The sequence below is a fragment of the Ovis aries genome, chromosome 1 (assembly GCF_016772045.2).
Source record: "Ovis aries strain OAR_USU_Benz2616 breed Rambouillet chromosome 1, ARS-UI_Ramb_v3.0, whole genome shotgun sequence".
NCBI classification, from domain to species: domain Eukaryota; kingdom Metazoa; phylum Chordata; class Mammalia; order Artiodactyla; family Bovidae; genus Ovis; species Ovis aries.
In genome coordinates, this window is record NC_056054.1 from 12683514 (window position 1) to 12701700 (window position 18187).

At 47.5% G+C, this 18187-nt stretch overlaps 1 protein-coding gene across 1 annotated transcript in view; it reads right to left on the minus strand.

Moving 5' to 3' along the window:
* The window catches only part of INPP5B (inositol polyphosphate-5-phosphatase B), a 50794-nt gene extending 32607 nt beyond the window's left edge, over positions 1-18187 (minus strand). Inside the window, 6 exon segments of the mRNA XM_015091873.4 lie at positions 8802-8998; positions 9000-9189; positions 14576-14686; positions 16910-16939; positions 17074-17171; positions 17973-18187. Of these exon segments, the coding sequence (XP_014947359.4) occupies positions 8802-8998; positions 9000-9189; positions 14576-14686; positions 16910-16939; positions 17074-17171; positions 17973-18172 (826 nt within the window). The 5' untranslated portion in view covers positions 18173-18187.

The window sequence follows — 18187 nt, forward strand, 5'->3', positions numbered from 1 at the left end:
CGCTCTTTAGTTCCTCTTCGCTTTCTGCCATAAGGGTGGTGTCATCTGTGTATCTGAGGTTACTAATATTTCTCTTGGCAATTTTGATTTCAGCTTGTGCTTCATCCACCCTGGCATTTCACATGATGTACTCTGCATATAAATTAAATAAGCAGGGTAACAATATACAACCTTGATGTACTCCTTTCCCGATTTGGAACCAGTTTGTTGTTCCACGTCCAGCTGGAACTGTTGCTTCTTGATCTGCATACACATTTCTCAGAACCAGATAAAGCGGTCTGGTAGTCCCATTTCTTTAAGAATTTTCCAGTTTGTTGTGATCCACACAGTCAGAGGCTTTGTTGTACATAGCATGTACATATATGTACACAGCACTATATATATATATGTACACACACACATATATATATATATAGAGAGAGAAAGAGGCTGTGGAGTCAGACTTGGTTCCATTTCTGGCCCTGCTACTTACCAGCTCTATGACCCTGAAGAAGTTATCTCACTTCTCTAAGTTTCTGCTTCCTGAACTAAACAAAGATAGCAGTATCTGCCTATGACTGCTGTCTTCTTTTCCTGTGATTAATCGAGGCTACCCCTCACTGCGTGACCAGAAGGGGCTCTAGAAGTCAAGCCAGCAAATTCAAATCAAAATTCAAGTACTCTATTTATTTTGAGCTCCTCTTGCCCTGGTTTCCCCTTGCGTGTCCCCCAGTTTTTCACAGGTTTTCCCAAGATCCAGACCAGTGCAATTCAACAGATGATGGAAATGGTCTATAACTACACCACCCCAAAGAGTAGCTACTAGCTACCCTTGAACAGTTAAAATGCGGCAAGAGTGAGTGAGAAATTGAATTGTTAATTTTGAATACCTAGAGTAAATTTAAATAGCCGCATTGACTAGGGTCTACCACACTGGCTGCTGCAGTTCTAGGTCTGGCTCTTCTCTTCTCCGAGAATCATGGGCCATCACAGTCAGTTCCAAACAGAGCTACCCAGCTGTAACTGGGATCAGGCCCTCCACTGCTCACGTCTCTGCGCATGGATGGGTCCCAGGTAAAGCTGAGCTTTGACTTCTGGGCTTCCGCTGGGCTCTCCCTTCCGTCACAGCCCTGTCATCTCCCTGTCACCCTGGTTTGCCAACCCGCCCTTCACTCACCACTCTCCTTGGGCCGCCAGGACCGGTCAGCCACCCGCCTCTTCATTCTCACCGCTGCCTTCCCCCAGGCCTCCTCTCCTGGCCTATTACATCAAAAGCCTCCCAACGAGAGAGGTTCCTGCTTCTCCTGACACCATCTGCTAATTTTGTCTCTGGACTTGGCCAGGTTAAACTCTGATTTCATCTCTCCCTGCTCTAAAACTTCCAGTATTATACCACTGCCTGCAGGTGAAGGTCCAAAACTGGTTGGACTGGCACAGGAAAGGCCCTTTGCAAACTGGTCCTGCGTTCTCTCCCCATCTGCCACCTGAAGACAGCCGACTGAATCAAGAGACAGGTTCCCCGTGCACGTTGCCCTCACTCTGACTTCTGGACCCCTCTCCTCAAAGTCCAGCCTCAACTCCTCCCCCACCAAGCCCTCCACGACCACACCAGCCCTCGGCAGTCATTTCTCTCAATTCTGAAGGCCTTCCAGTCTGTATGACTTGTCTAGCATTTTAAGGGTCATTTGAGTGTTTCTGGAAAAGCCATGGGGCTTTGGAATAAAACGGCCTGGCCATTTTACCGGCTGCATCCACAACCTCACAGGAAACTTCAAGCAAACTACTTCATTTGTTTCCTCATTTGTAAAATGATGATAACACTACTACACTTGAAGAGAGGCCAAAAGAATAAACAAATGAAATTCTAAACAGGTCAAGAACCTCGCACAATGCCAGGTACGCAGCACACATGCACGAATGGTTAGTTCCCTTCCCTCTGCCTTGCCACTCCTCATCCACCTCGGCCTTGATATAATGATGATGGTCATTTGCCGAGTCCCCTCTAATATGAATAGCTAGGCTTGCGCTACGTGCTTCATGTGTTATTCCTGATTATTGGCCTCATTTTACAAATAAGGAGACTGAGGTCCAGAAGAGGGAGCAGACATGCCCAGCAACACAGAGCTAGCCCAGTAAACGGCACAGTTGACATTAACAGTCCGAACTCCACAGCCTCCCTTTTGCCAACATGAGCACAACATCTTCAAGGAAACTATGAACTCTTAGGAGTAAGTACTACATGGAGAGAAGGATTAAGTCGGTCTGGATAACAAAGCAAAAGTACCACCCTGGTCTGCACAGGCTGTGTGGGTGTGTGGCTGTTGCTACTGGGTGACAATCATATCCTGCCCCTTTCTGAGCATCTACTAGACAAGCCTAGGAGGTGGTGTCCCTATTTCCTCAGTCACCGGCCCTGGCATTCCATTTCCAGCACACTAGAAGAACCTGCAAAACCACGCGAGCAAATTACTCGGCAGTTCCAATAGGCAGGATTAACGCTTCTTGATGCTGGGTACACACCACCAGGGGGCGGTCCCACGGCCTCTCTGAGTCAAGACAAGGCAACACATACTAGCAAGAGACTCATTGACTTTACAAGGAATCAGACCGATCCCGATCTAGTTACCCAGACCCAAAGTCAGACTGTGTTAACGATGACAACGATAGTAATATTATCATGAATAATATTAATCGCAAATACTTAAGGCTTACTGCATGTCAGGCATGGTTTTAACCTCCATATGTATACTTAATCTTCACAACGCCTCCATGAGGGTACAGAGAGGGTAAGTAACCTGCCCAAGAACGCACAGCTAATAAACAGTACAAAAGTGAAGTCGCTCAGTCGTGTCCAACTCTTTGCGACCCCGTGGACTGCAGCCCACTGGCTCCTCTGTGCATGGGATTTTCCAGGCAAGAATACTGGAGTGGGTTGCCATTTCCTTCTCCAGGGGATCTTCCCGACCCAGGAATCGAACCCAGGTCTCCCGCATTGCGGGCAGGCGCAGGCAGACGCTTTAACCTCTGAGCCATCAGGAAGCCCTTTAAACAGTACAGACAAGATTCAAACCCAGGGAATATGGGTCAAGAGTCTGTGCAGTTAATCAAAAACTATACTATCAGAAAAAGGTGACATGCAGAAAGCATTTCTGGCAGAGGAAATAATTCCAGTGCAGAGACTCGGCATCATGATATGCTCAGAAATGAGTCATAACAAGTAGTATAAATAAGTAGACACACAAAGTTTTGCTTGAGAAGCGTCAAGGGATACAAAAGAAGAGTGTTAGGGTTAGGGCTCAAGCATTAGATTCAAACAGATGACATGAATTCTATTCTCAGTTATTTACCCTCTCTGAGCCTTAGTCTCTCCCTGTGAAAAATGGACATCCTCTTACAGAGCTTTTCTGTGCACTGGGTGAGGCCCATAGTGTTTACTAAATGTTAACTGCCAGTGATAATAACAGTTATAATAGTAATCGATTTTTATGTATAACTATAATTTTATTGTTTTAATTTATTAGGCATAGGTTTTTATTATGTGTATTAAGGCCAAACTGTGAGACTTTGAATGCCATGTGGAGTTTGGATTTGACTCTTATGACCAAAGGGAACTAAATACAAAGTGCACATGGGGCAAAGAGCTCTTGAGAGAAGCCCATAGCCCAGGGCACCCAGCATTAAACAGACTGGAAAGAGTCGATGATTCCTAGCCCAACATGGTGACCAACCCAAACAGTGCCGTTACTTTTTTGAAAATCAAATAACCGTGCTTCTTAGTCCTTTCTTTTTGCCTTCCTTTCTTAAAAAAAAAAAATTTCCCACCATCTCATGGCTTTAGAAAAAAGCACCATAGACTTTAACAATTCACGTGAGCAGAGGCATCTCTAAAGACACATCCCAGGCCCCGCAAACCTGAAAGCCCTGGTCTCAAAATGCAATTTGCCCCCTGTGCAAATCCAACTTGAGCTCTTGTTGTTGTTTAGTCACTCAGTAGTGTCCGCCTCTTTGAGGCCCCATGGACCGTAGCCCGCCAGGCTCCTCTGTCCATGAGATTTCCCAGGCAAGAATACTGAAGTGAGCTGCCATCTCCTTCTCCAGGGGATCTTCCTGATCCAGGCATAGAACCTGCATCTCTACACTGGCAGGTGGATTCTTTACCCCTGTGCCACCAGGGAAGCCCCCAATTTAGGTTAGCAAGGACTAAATAAATATCACTAGCTTAGCTTCTGGGGAAAGACTATGACCGTGCAATTACTTTTCAGCCACAGGTTATAATGGTCACAGGCTACTGGAGAGATGACTTGACTTTTTCCTTCAGGCTCTCTCTTTGCTGGCCTTCTGTGAACTGTCTGTGGTCTGGTGATAAAACTGAAAGAGAAGTGGGCAAAAGCAAACCAGGAAGGGGTTGAGGGGTGGAAAGAAGGGCAGAAACTGCTTAAAGAGGAAGGGGGCAGGCATCCTTCAGGCAACAAAGCACTGGAACTAGGACTGGTTCAGGTCTCGAAGACAACGGACATTTTTTGAGCATCTACTGATATACAAGGCTTTGGGCTGGCATTTGGGGAGGAGACAGGATACAAAATGCTAAGAGGAGCACGTTCGAGCTTGTACAAATGCAGATGAATGAACAGCCGACAAAGATGAAAAAACAGAAATAATAAGCAATCAGGTCTGAAGTAAGAGGAAATGAAGGTGAGTTGGGGACGATAAGGCTCAACAGAGGGGCTGAGGCCAGGCCTGCAGGACTTAGACGTCCCACTAAAGAATCTGAACTTTATTCCGCAGGCTATAGGGAGTGGTGCAGCATTCAAGTTCACAAACAAAACAGCAGGGCGTGATAAATGTTACCCTCTAAGGCAAGCCCCAAGGGAGGAGGACACCTAGGGGAAGCCTTGCAGAGTCAGCACTGCACTACTCAAGTGAGAGGACGCCAACGTGAACCACTGGGACTTAATCTCTTTACTTTTCAAAAGATTTTTAAATTGCGGGAAAAAATGGACCAAATGTGGTTATTAGACATGGGGAGGGGAGAGTCAAGGATGACTGATGTTTTTAGCGATTGTATTGACAGAAAAGAAACTGGAGGAAGGAAAGGAGTAAAGAAGAGAATGAATGTTGTAACTTGGAACAAACCAGCCTAAGAAAGGCCAGCAGGAGCGCAGCCAGTTTCTAAGCTCTTGGAGGTGGGCATCTGCAAATCCTAACCAGGTTTCCCAGAGGAAGCGCCCCCTCCTCCAAATCTGAATTTCTTCACTTCTATGAGACCTTCCAGGAGGCAAACTTTCACTCCTATCTTGCAGACGGAAGAGAGGAAAGTCAAGAGGTATGTCCAGTGTGATATTAACATGCAGTAGTAAAAATAAAAATTAAAGTAGGCCACATAGACATATACTTTGCTCAAATCCTCAGCCTTCATACTTGGAGCTTCAGTTCGCATATGCACCACTGGTAAAATCTACAAGTTTGTTACAGTAGATTTTAAGCAGCAAACAAAACAAGCAAGCTAGTGAGCGTCTCTGTCTCCAGACTCTCTTTCCTCTAGTAAATATTGATGCCTCCCTCTTCCTGAACCTTCTGTCCCTGAGGACTTTCCTGTGCAAAGCGCCCCTTCTAAGGGAATGTTTGTGGGTCATCTCACTTGCTCCACGCTCCCACTGTAAAATTCCACGACAGCCTGTTTTTTCTGAAGGAGAGAAAAGTCTTCAGGGGGTTCTCCTGTTCAAGAAACAAACACAAGGGGAATGGAGAAGGGAACAACACAAGAAGGAAGAAAAAGGAACACAGTTCTCTTTTGTTTAAAGAAACAAAGTGAGCCCAGTTAATTTGCTTAGGAGCCAGCAGAGCTTCCCACAAAGGTGGAGATGATGGGCGAGAGTTCTACGTGTAAGATAAACATCTAGGAAAATTCATTTTCTGTGCTAAAAGGGTATGTCAGTCACATAGATTTTATTTATTAAGAGGAGGAGGAGGAGCAAGGAGACTGACTGACCCCAGGGGCTGTTTTCCCAACATTCTCACTGGCTTCTACCCTAGTAATCTAGGTTACCCTTTATGCTACCCTGAGTTATAAATAACGTTCATTTCCTTTCTCAGGCCACACAGACTTCAATGCTTTATTTCCTGGGTCCAAGAGAAAAAATACCCATAGCGCATCTCATTCTGAATTTGAGTTACTACAAAGCCATCTCGTTTTCAATCAATCATGGAATCAGAAAACCACTTCAGAACACTGCAATGAGTCTGTTGTTACCATTTCGTTAAATTAGCCCAGAACAACCCCAGTGGGACTTCTGAGTGGCTGCTTCCTCTCTAGCCCATAGCTAAGAGTCCTCCAGAACACAGCTCCAGGTCTTTGAGTACGTGTGGGATGAGGCAGGTAAATATTTTACACAATGACAGGGTGAGCACTGAGTCAGAGGCAGATTCCCCAAGGGATTTTCTGGATAAAAGCACCTTCAGTTGGCTAAACAGAAACAGGAAGGTATTTCTCTTTATTTCTTTTTAAGAAAAGAAAAAGCTATACCACAGAGCAGTTAACTAAGAGAAGAAGCAGAAAGATCCCCTACTCAAAAAAGCTACTTGTCTGGGACCTACGTGAGGTCTTGGCACCTGAAGAGGCCAAGAGAATCAGATGAACAGGCTGTCACTCAACAAGGCTTATATCTCACTTCCACATCACAACTTAGCTCAAAGATCCTGGTCTGAACCTGAGAACAGACCCTAGATGAAAATTAGCTGCATTTCACCTTTCTGCAACCTCTACCAAGTTTGGCCTGACACTCCTGAATGCAGGAAAGACAAGTCAAGGGGAAGAAATGGGCATTTTGGAGAGATGCATCCAAGTGAGATGTTTCCTTTCTCTACCAAAACAAAGGCAGGGAGTGAAAACCAGACTCTCTTTGCCCCCCAAATAGCTAGACCTTGACTAGCCCCACAAGGTCGCCCTCCTGCTGAGCCGACCCCACACTCACTCACCTCTGTGAATCATCAAATCCCTCTGTCACTGTCAGCTCCTTGGAGAAGCCCTGTTTCTCCTGATGCATATCACACACAGCATTTTAAAGCAGTGCTTGGGTTGGTTCCCCAAGCCATCAGGAAGTGGGTATTTTGATTACACGCATATAGGAAGCACCAAATTCCCTATCTGTTTCCCGCTGGGTCTGGACTGTCTGGGACATTCAGAGGAGGCCCCAAGGGTTCCCCCTACTTGTTGTAGATGACATGACTCTCCTCTGAGACCAAAGAACTCTGCAAACACAGCTACCCAAACAGAACTAGAGGTCTGCTGCCATTTCTTACCAATTGTAACATAAGCATCCATTTGATAGTGTAATCCCATTTATTGTAGGGATTACGAGAAGGACAAATAATTTCAAATTAAAAATGAAACCAGCACCTTGACAGTAACTCTTCACCAGCATGCAGCTAGTTTGGGACTTTTGAAAGATCACAACAGAGTCTGAGATCCCTTTGCATTCATGACCCCGCGGCTTCAGAGCCATCCCAACTCCTCACAGAAGACCTCCCTCTATTCAAGAGATGAAGAGCTTCTACAGGATCCGGCGTGCGGGCGAAAAGCCAGAACCCACCTCTTTCTGCTGCCATCATGCCTGTCTTCTGTCTGGATGCTGGCAGCCTCTTTCCAAGGGGGCAGGGAAGGGTATGTTCTTAATCTTAAATTCTCACCTGTCCCAGTACCAGAGCCCAGAATGTCATGGAAACTGATGCAAAAGCTGTCTCAAGATCAGCACTTCATAACTGAGATAAGCCCATGAGACGCAAACTATCAGCACCATCGGGTGCTGTGACCGCGTCTTGCGGCGGCTGCAGAGAAGGTGAAGCACAAGCACGGAGGAAGTCCTTTGCTCGCTTCGTTTCCTCTCATTTTACAAACTTGTGCAATGTGTTATCCCCCCCCCCCCGCCCCTCACAGTTTCCAAGCGCGGTAAGAGCAAGTGGAGTGCCGGCCCACACTTGCACAGGCACTTGACAGTTCTCTAGCAAGTGGCTGAGAAATGGGACACAAGTGGGTACTCACAGTCATGCCAAAGCCTGGACGTAACAGGAGCTGCACGGGCACACCCAGGAATAAAAAACACCAGGGAGCCCCGGACCGAAAATCCAGGAGCTGGACAAAAAATACCTCCTCCCAAAGCACTAGACTGACCCAAATTTCAGCCAGGGGCCTCTCACTCTCCAAAAGACAATCTCCTGCTCAACAATTGGCATTTTGTGCTGCACAGCCTTATCCAGCAAGGGCTGGGTGGGAAAAAACAAACAAACCTAGTCTCTTTTACCTGTAACCTCACTGTGGCCTCCAGGCCCAGGGTGGACAGGGCTCTCCTGGACTCCCGGTCTGCGCAGAGTCCAGTCTCTCAGAGGGGCTGAGGACCGACAGGAGAGCCAGGCAGCCCCAGTACATACACCAGCCCTCACCCAAAGGAACGCTCTGTGATGGGGAGTGCATCCCCAACACAAGTCAGACTCGAACGTCAGGATGGAGAAACTGAAGCTCAGAGAGGGGCAGCCACCTGCCCCGGGTCACACAGCGAAGCAAGAACAGAGCTTTACTACAACCACAATCCCGACCTCGGGATTCCTGAATACCCCCACTGGCCCGCGCCTGCCCTCATCACAGCGGGCTGAGAACTAACATCCCCAGAGCCCTTCAGACCCAATGTCCCCGCCTCCGTAGGGCCAGGACCTTGGTCTTCGCCCCAGGCGTCCGCCGGACAACCCCGCAGACCCCGCCCGCCCGAGGGCCAGGCCCGCCACCGCCCCCGGCTCAAAGCCCCAGCCCCGCTTCCCACCTCCCGCCAGACCTGCAGAGTCGCGCTCCCGAGAGCCGTCGGCGGCGGACATTTCCCTGCCAGCTTCCTCAAGCTCTTCATCTCGCTGCCCGAGCCGCTCCGCCCCCAGCTCCGCCCCCCAAAGGAGCCCGCCCCCGCGTGCCACCCCCGCCAATCGAAGGCCTGTCTGCTTTGTAGCCCCGCCCCCAAACAGAACGGGGCCCGTCCCGAGGCGAGGTCTCCTCCAATCCCTTTCGCGCCTTCCAAGACCGATACCTGCCTCCGCCAATTCTGGCACGCCCCGGCCAGGTGCCTGGGGCCGAATTCCAGCTTCGCGGCGTGGGCGGCTCGGGCTCCGGCTCAGTGCACCTGTATCGAGACAGCCACAGGAACTCAGGATCTGGGATCGCTGGGACGAAGCCTGTGGAAGGAAAAAGGAGGGAATACTGAGCCACGGGCTTGAAGAGCCGGTTCCACCTCGGCACGGTTGTCCGTCCGTGAGCAAATCGATCAGCCTCTCGGGGAGGCTCCAAGTCTGTTTCCCTCTCGCACAGGGTGCACCTGAGACTCAAATACAATAATAAATATGAAAACAAAGTGCTGGACCAAGATAGACCAGCGCCACCTCCTCCGACCTGGTGGTAATTATGTGCCTAGGTCTGTGCTTCACAAGTATATTACGTCCCTAAATCTCACAACTAATTTAAGGAGAAAGGAAACTGTTATTCCGTGGCAATGATTATCCCATGGCAACTCAGCTCAGGTGCAGTCTAAGGTGGAAGAGTGAGTGGCAGAGTGGGAATTCAAATAGATGTCAGTGCTAGAGAACCGGTTGGAGGCTTTAACTATCCATGATCTCCATCAGCAACTCTCAGGCCTCTCCAAAACAACACACTCTCTAAGTAAAAGCAGTGTGCTTGCTATGAAATACACCTTCAAGAGAAGCTCCATGGTTCCCTTTTAACCAGATTGCCATTCCTCTTTCCTAGAAATTCTTGAGTCCTCTCTGCCTCTCACTCAAACCCAGGTATGCCTGACTCCCAAACACTTGCTGTTTCCTATGCTATCCTCCCTGTCCTCCTTGTAGAACTGCATGAGCCTGACCAAACTGAACTGGATTTGTAAGAACATCATAAATGAAAAGACTTGGGTTGCAAGACTGATTATGGCACTGCCAGACATGGCTTTTAGATTATTTTCAGCATTTACATGCTATTAACCCATACTGTACCTCATCTGATCCTCACAAAACCCTTGGAATAGTAAGTAAGGCAAGTTCATATTTCCACTGTACAAATAATAAAGCCAAGGCTTGGGAATTCCCTAGTGGTCCAGTGGTTAGGGCGCTGCACTTTCACTGCATGGGTTCAATCCCTGGTAGGGGAACTAAGATTACACAAGCCACTCAGTGCAGCCAAAAACAAAACACACACACACACACACATACTCACACACAGCAATAAAGCCAAGGCTCAAAGAGATTAAATATATTGTTCACAACTAGGAAGTGGCAGAGCTGGGATCTGAACCAAAACCTCTGGACTCCATGGACTTTGCAGGTATAGCTTGGGGTTCCAAACCTGGTTGCATTACTTCAGTTGATGAATGATTTCTGGTAAGGCACCGTGTGTCAGTTTACTCTATCATATATAAAACAGATACTTATACTTTAGTATTGCTCACAAGACTCAACAGAAGAACATGGTGGTTGTATGTTGTCTGACTATCTAAAAAACGTTTATGGCACACAGTAGGTACTCAACTCATGTTGGCTAATTCTTTTCTCTAACTGCAATCTCTTGACCAAGGCACTTCCACTCCCTGACCTTTTGTGCTGCACATTATTCACCAAGGACTGAGTGGGGAAAACCTAGTTACTTTCATCTATAACCTCTTCTTGGACTCTGGTCCCTTTATCTATAAAATGCAAGGGTTGGGCAGATGGATTCCCAAGAGCCTGTTGGCTCTGAGAGTCCCCTTTCACCCAATTCCTTCCTGAGGAAGTCCATCTCGACAGCTACTCAGAGAACTTGAGTTAGTATAGTTTCCTTGCTGGTTACCTCACATGTAGACCCCAGGAGTAGGGAAGAGGAGTAAGCCTAAAAGAGGACAATCATCAGCTCTTCTCTCTCTCTCATTCTCACAGACAGACATCAAGTTCCGTTTCTCCATTCAACAAATATTTATTGAGTGCCTACCAGGTGGTGCTAATGGTAAAGAGTCCATCTGCCAAAGCAGGAGACAAATAGACTTGGGTTCGATCCCTGAGTTGGGGAGATCCCCTGAAGTAGGAAATGGCTACCCTCTCTAGTATTCTTGCCTGGAAAATTCCATGCACAGAGGAGCCTGGCAGGCTACAATCATGGGGCCACACAGAGTTGGACACGACAGAGCATACGCACACATCTAGGCACTGTTGTAACCGCAGAAGGTCAAGTTGTGAACATAACCCAAACTCACTGTTTCCATGGCACCTTCATTCTCATCAGTTTGATCTCTCCAGTCCATCCTCCCCTCCCCATCCCCATGATGGCCCCTAGTCCAAGTCTCATTTTTTATGCCTGAATCACTGCAAATACATCCCCACTGATCTCCCTGTTTGATGTCCCCCACTTCTGCACCGGTTGCCAGAGGAATTTTCCTAACATGCAAATCCTGCCTTGTCATTGCTCATTTGAAAACTCCATCAGCTGTCCACAGGCTATAGAAAAGTCCAAGCTCTTTGTTGGTTGTTTAAGGCCCTTCATGTACTATCTCTGTGGGCCTCTCCTGGCTCAGCTCACCCCACAGCATCCTCCCACCCCAACTTCAGTCCCACCCAGTGACTTGCTCTTAACTCCAAATGTCTCTTTTCCTCCTTGTTGCCTGCTTGGTAAAAAACCTCACTTGTCCTTCAAGTCTCTGTTTAAACATCACTGCCTACGTGAAATCTTCCCTGAGCAGTTTAGATGGGATGGGTTGGCATGAGTTTAGGATGCATTAGAGCGAAACTCAAGAGGTCAGGTTCTGGAGGAGACTCTCTAATCCAGTCTGATGTTGCCTCTATTGTTTATAGCAGCTATGTATTTGGGCAAGGCACTTACCTTCCCTGAACCTCAGTTTTCTCATCTGTAAGATGGAGATATAATACCTGCCCTGAAGGGTTGTGGTAAGGAAAATGAGATAATGTGCTGAAAGTTCTTCAGTGTCTAATACACAACAAGTCCATGATGAGTGTTAGCTGAGGAAATAGTCTCTGAGTTCCTACTATGTGCTGGGCATTTTCATATGTATTATCTCATTTAATTCTCACAATTCCCTGAGGAACATATTCTCTCTTTTTTTTCCTCCCAAATATGTGTTTATTTTTGGCTGTGTTGAGTCTTTGTCCCTGCACTCAGGCCTTCTCTAGGTACGGAGAGCAGGAACTACTCTAGTTGCGGTGTGCAGCCTTCTCCTTGCGGTGGTTTCTCTTGTTGCAGAACACAGGCTTTAGGGCACTCAGCCTTCAGTAGGTGGAGCAGGCAGGCCCAGTAGTAGTTGTGGTGCCAGGCTTAGTTGCCCTAAGGCATGTGGGATTGAATCAGTGTCCCTTGCATTGCAAGGCAGATCCTTAACCATTGAACCACCAGGGAAGCCCCAGGATATTCCCTTTTTTTTTTTTTTTGCCTTGCTGTGCAGCCTGTGGGATTAAACCCCAGGCCCTCTGCAGTGGACCTCAGAGTCTTAACTACTGAATCACCAGGGAATTCCCTGGAAGATATTCTTTACATATAGAAATCTACAATCAAGCAAACTCAAAATGAGGTCAGATTTGTGGTTACCAGAGGGAGGGGTAACATAGCGGGGAGGAAGGATTACATGAAGGTAGTCAAAAAGTCTAAAGCTTCAGTTATAGGATAATTAAGTACTAGGAATATGATGGGGCTTCCCTGGTGACTCAGCGGTAAAGAATCTACCTGGCAATGCAGAAGACATCGGTCTGATCCCTGGGGTCGGGAAGATCCCCTAGAAAAGAAAATGGCAACCCACTCAAGTATTCTTGCCTGGGAAATCCCATAGACAGGACTTTGGTAGGCTGCAGTCCATGGGGTTGCAAAGAGTTGGACGTGACTTAGTGATTGAGCACACGCAGAAATATGATTTGCAACACAATACATCTAACTAACACTGCTGTACGTTATATATGAAAGTTGTTAAGAGAGTAAATCATGAGGTCTCATCACGAGGGAAAAATATTTTTTTCTATGTCTTTAATTTTATATCTATATGAGATGATAGATGTTCACTAAACTTATTGTGGAAATCATTTCATGAGGTATTAAGTCAAATCATTATGCTGTGGACCTTAAACTTAGACAATGCTGTATGTTAACTAGAGTTCAATAAAACTGGAAGAAAGGGAGGGACCTCCCTGGTGGTCCAGTGGCTAGGACTCAGTGCTCCCAGTGCAGGGCCCCCAGGTTCGATCCCTGTTAAGGGAACTAGATCCCACATGCAGCAATGAAGATGATCAATCCAGGGTGTCACAACTAAGACCAGTGCGGCCAAATAAATATTTTTTCAAAGAACTGTAAGAAAAAAAAACAAATCTACAAAACCAAGGTTCAGAGAGGTGATACCCAAAGTCACACAGTTAAGGAACAGCAAAGACAAGTTTCAAATGCAAGAGGTCATATAGCTTCAAAGTCCATACTCTTGGCTGTTACGACTATTACTACTTTTGTTAAAAAACCTTATCAAATACTTTTTCTTTTTCTTCAAGATATTGTTCATTTGTATTATTTTGTGCACTATCCATCTCCTTTGGTCAATTTTCTATCAAAGTATTTATCTTCTAAAGAATTCATTTTTGATGCAGATATACTGAAGGCTTTTTTTTTGTTTATGCAGGCAAAATTATCAATCAAGGACTATAAACTATTATTGCTCCTCATACAACTACCAATGGTATTCATAAAACAAGTTATCCTTATTAGTTGAAGGTTTGGAGATGAATTTCCCCCTGCTTAGAGAATCAATCCTTTAACTCAGCATTCAAGGCTCTATAATTTTGTTTCCTTTTAGCACACTCCCCTGTTTGCATCCAGTCAGTCCACTTCCTGCACACCAGGCAAATGAAGCTGGAGTGGCCAGACATTCAGGCTCCATGATGAGACCACAATAGAAAGGGAGCCCGCCCCTTCTCCCCCACCCCACCCCCGCCATTTCTGCAGAACAAAGATGCTGGCTAGGAAAGAAAGAAGTAACAGTGCTGGGTAAACAGCCAAGCTCCAGCACCTGGTGGCTCGAATTTGCATATTCTCTGTCTGATCTTCTGATCTGAACAACTCTCCTTTACCTGCCTAGCTAATCTCCTAGTCTAAACAGATTCTGCCATAGAGGCCACTAACCTCTCTCTGCTAGTGCAAAGCTAGACCATTTTCTCAGTTGCAGTGGGGCACAGGGTTCAAGGGCAGACTTGCCTTGGTTCTAGTTGTCATTGGCAGAGAGAGGGAAGATGGGCCTCTAGAAGCTGCTGATCTTGCTAATCTACAGAAGACTCTGTATTAGAATCACACCTCACCCCGTTCAGCCCTGCTCAGAGCAAGGAGGCCAAAGGGGCCCTGCTGGAGTTAAAACTCAGATCCAGAAATGGGAAAACAGAAATACAAACACCGTGGCCAGCTGGTGACCTGGGGGCACTGTGGCCTCATGCCAATAGCTTTAAGAGGGCACAGAAACTGCAGTGTGAGTTCAAAGTGTGCAAAGTCAACTGGTGGTGGGGAGGTCAATGCCCAGCACACCTTCCCTGCCCCCTGCCACAGGGAGCCTGAGGTCTCACCTACCTGGACAGGCCCTGGCAACTTCCTGGAGGAACGTTCTGGTGTGTGAACCAAAGGGGAGCTGGAAAAGGAGGCTGAGCTCTGCTGTGTCCAGCTGGACGGTGACATCTGAGCCTGTGCAGGGGAAGCAGGACATGAGCTCTTGGCCTCTGAGATGCTAAGGTGCATCTTCAAGCCGGAGCCCCCAGAATGGAGTGTCAGCAGCGCAAGCTCCCAAAGCCCTTTTGACCCTTAAGCAATTGACTTACAGGTCAACTTAATGACTGTTGCTGGGACAATAGGGAGCCTTGTACCCCCAGCTCCAAATTAACATCGCCCTCAGTCTACAAGAGGGGGTGGACCTAGGCTCTGAAAAGCCACTAAGCCTTGCCATAGCCTCCTGGATGGAGACAGAAGAGACCAAGTTCCCTAACTATAGTCTACCCGCTCCCCCTCCCACCCCTCCCCCACCCAAGCGGAGTGAAAAGCACACAGAGGTGGGCAGAGGGGATGTCTGGCAGTCAGTCTCCCCGGCTGTGCCGGGACGTGCTAGGCACTGGGAATACCATGCTGAAGAGATCAGCCTGTGGACGGTATCTGGCTTACAGTGTAACCTGAGTACCCAAAACATGTGCTGAGCTAGTGAATAAGTAGGAGCAATGTAGCAGACTGATCAAGAGCGTGGGCTCCAGGGTCTGTAGTCTGAGTTTGAATCCTGGTCCCACCACTTACTGAATTACTTAATTTCTCTGGGTCTCCATTACCTCATCCATAAAATAGGAATGAAAGCAGTGATGACCTCACAGAATTGTGAGGAAAGCAGCACCTGATGTGTGTAAAGCTCTTAGCACAGTACCTGGCCAAGATCATCTTTGACCAAATATTCATTCCTATTATCAATATTTTTATAACAACTACTACTTCACTACTGTGACTATAGTCCAGCAAAAAAAAAAAAAAAGCGAAGAGGAACTAAAGAGCCTCTTGATGAAAGTGAAAGAGAAGTGTGAAAGAGCTGACTTAAAACTACTAAGATCATGGGATCCAGTCATCACTTCATGGCAAGTAGATGGGGAAACAATGGGAACAGTGAGAGACTATTTTCTTGGGCTCCAAAACCACTGCATATGGTGACTACAGCCATGAAATTAAAAGATGCTTGCTCCTTGGGAGAAAAGCTATGACCAACCTAGGTAGCATATTAAAAAGCAGACACTGCTTTGCTGACAAAGGTCCATCTAGTCAAAGCTGTGGTTTTTTTCAGTAGTCATGTTTGGATGTGAGAGTTGGACCATAAAGAAAGTTGAGTGCTGAAGAATTGATGCCTTTGAACTGTGGTGTTGGAGAAGACTCTTGAGAGTCCCTTGGACTGCAAGGAGATTCAACCAGTCCACCCTAAAGGAAATCAGTCCTGGGTGTTCACTGGAAGGACAGATGCTGAAACTGAAGCTTCAATATATTGGCTACCTGATACAAAGGACTATCTCACTGGAAAAGGCTTTGAGGCTGGGAAAAATTGAAGGCAGGAGAAGGGGACAACAGAGGATGAAATGGTTGGATGGCATCACCAACCTGACGGATGTGAGTTTGAGCAAGCTCCAGGAGTTGGTGATGGACAGGGAAGCCTGGCGTGCTGCAGTCCATGGGGTAGCAAAAAGTTGGACATGACTGAGCAACTGAACTGAACTAGACAGTCTAGCAAAGAAGATAGATATTAAACAGGTCACTAGATAATTAGGGGCTTCCCAGGTGGCGCTAGTGGTAAAGAACCCGTCTGCCAATGCAGGAGACTTAAGTGGCACAGGTTTGATCCCTGGGTCAGGAAGATCCCCTGGAGGAGGGCATGGCAACCCACTCCAGTATTCTTGCCTGGAGAATCCTATGGACAGAGGAGCCTGGCAGGCTACATAGTAAAGAGTCCAACATGACTGAAGTGACTTGGCACAGAACATAAGCAATTAAATCACTGTGAATGACAGAGAGGTGGCAAGGATGAGAAAAAGGAATGTGTGTGAGGTACAAACACTTTCAGGATACAGACAATCTCAGGAGCTCAACAAAGGCTTTCTGGGGAAACTGAGTGTGCAGTGAAGCCCTGAAGGAGTGAGGGCTTTGAGGAAGAGGGAGCTGCGTGGGCAGGGGCTCTGTGGTGAAAACTTGTCACGTGTGAGGTGCTTGGAAAGGCAGAGGGTTCCAAGTTCAGCAAGTAGGAAAGAGAGTGACTGGATTGATGAGCGGGGCTAATCCAACAGGGTCTTGTGTGCCACAGTGAGGTGATCAGAGGGTACTCTTCACCCCACTCCTCTCTCTGCAGATCCTGTGCTCAAGGACCCAACTCAGACTGAAAGGACCACTCACCAAGAATGTAGAGCTCACCATCCGGGGACACTGCAGGGAGGGAAAGGAAAAGGCCCTTAGCCATTGAGCATCATCCTTGCTCCTACCACCCCACCCCCAATAAGGGCAGAAATGACCTGGGAGCCCTGAGGAGAGGGATCATCCCATCCCGCCCACTGTGGCACCTTCTTCCAGTGTGAAATCCCGAGAGACTGGCACGATCTGGTCCAAGGAGACATCGTCCCCGGTAATGGCCATCCTCCGGTGCGTATACAGGAAGAGACTGAGGGCAGGAAGCATCGTAAGGCCAGGGTGCACGCGGCCATTCCTCAGTCCACCGTGGAAGCCTCAGGGTGCTCGGCTCGCATTCCCTCCTTGGTCCCTGGGGGGTGTGCTCGTGCCTCTCTGCACAATGGTGCCCATCAGAGACTGATGGGTCATCAAGGCTGGACTTGCCTCACTTTGGGGACTAACCCCGCTTTGTTAGTAAAACCCATGCATAATCTCCCCCTTGTGCATTCTAGGACTGTGTGTGACAAGAACAGGGCAATCCTCACCTCCTCCTCTCCCTCCCTGAACCTCAGTTTTTCCATCTGTAAAGGAAGAGTGATGGGTTCAAAAATGTCTAAGGCTCCTCCTTCCCAGATCTGAGACCCTGAGGGTCATTTTTCAGCTGTGAGAACTTTGATCATTATTCTTGCTCTGTTTCTAGAGCAAGGTGGGTGGGTGGGTGTTACTAGCAACATTTATGCAGCCCTTTTAAAGTGCTTCACAGCATTTTAACTACTTTATATGCAGAAACTCATTTTAATCTTTAGTTTGGACACATTGAGGTTTGCTCAAGATGTAACAAAGCCTAGGTTGGAATCCAAGACAGTTAGGCCATGGGGTTTCTCATCAGATTTTGAGGACTATATGAGCTATTAATACATAGGGCTGGGCATATAGTGTTCAGAAACTATTAACCATCATTATTATAATTATTCTAGAAGCCTCAGACTCTGTTCTAGAAGGTGTGAAATCCAGCTGGAGGGACGATGGAAACAATAAACCCAAACAGGCAAGGCCCAATTCCATCACTTACGCGTGTTCCTGGCCACCTCGCTCCGGACAGCAGCGCACGAGTCCCAGGAGGCGGCTCTGCCTGCTGTCGCCCTCGCACAGCACACCTTGCACCGCCTGCCGCTCAGGGTCAAGGCAAAGGGAAAGGAAGCCTGCATCCAGGCCTTGCCCAACCCGGCCCGCCCCACCAGACTTGCCCTGGCTTGCTCTGCCCTCACCCATGCGGGTTTACTGTGT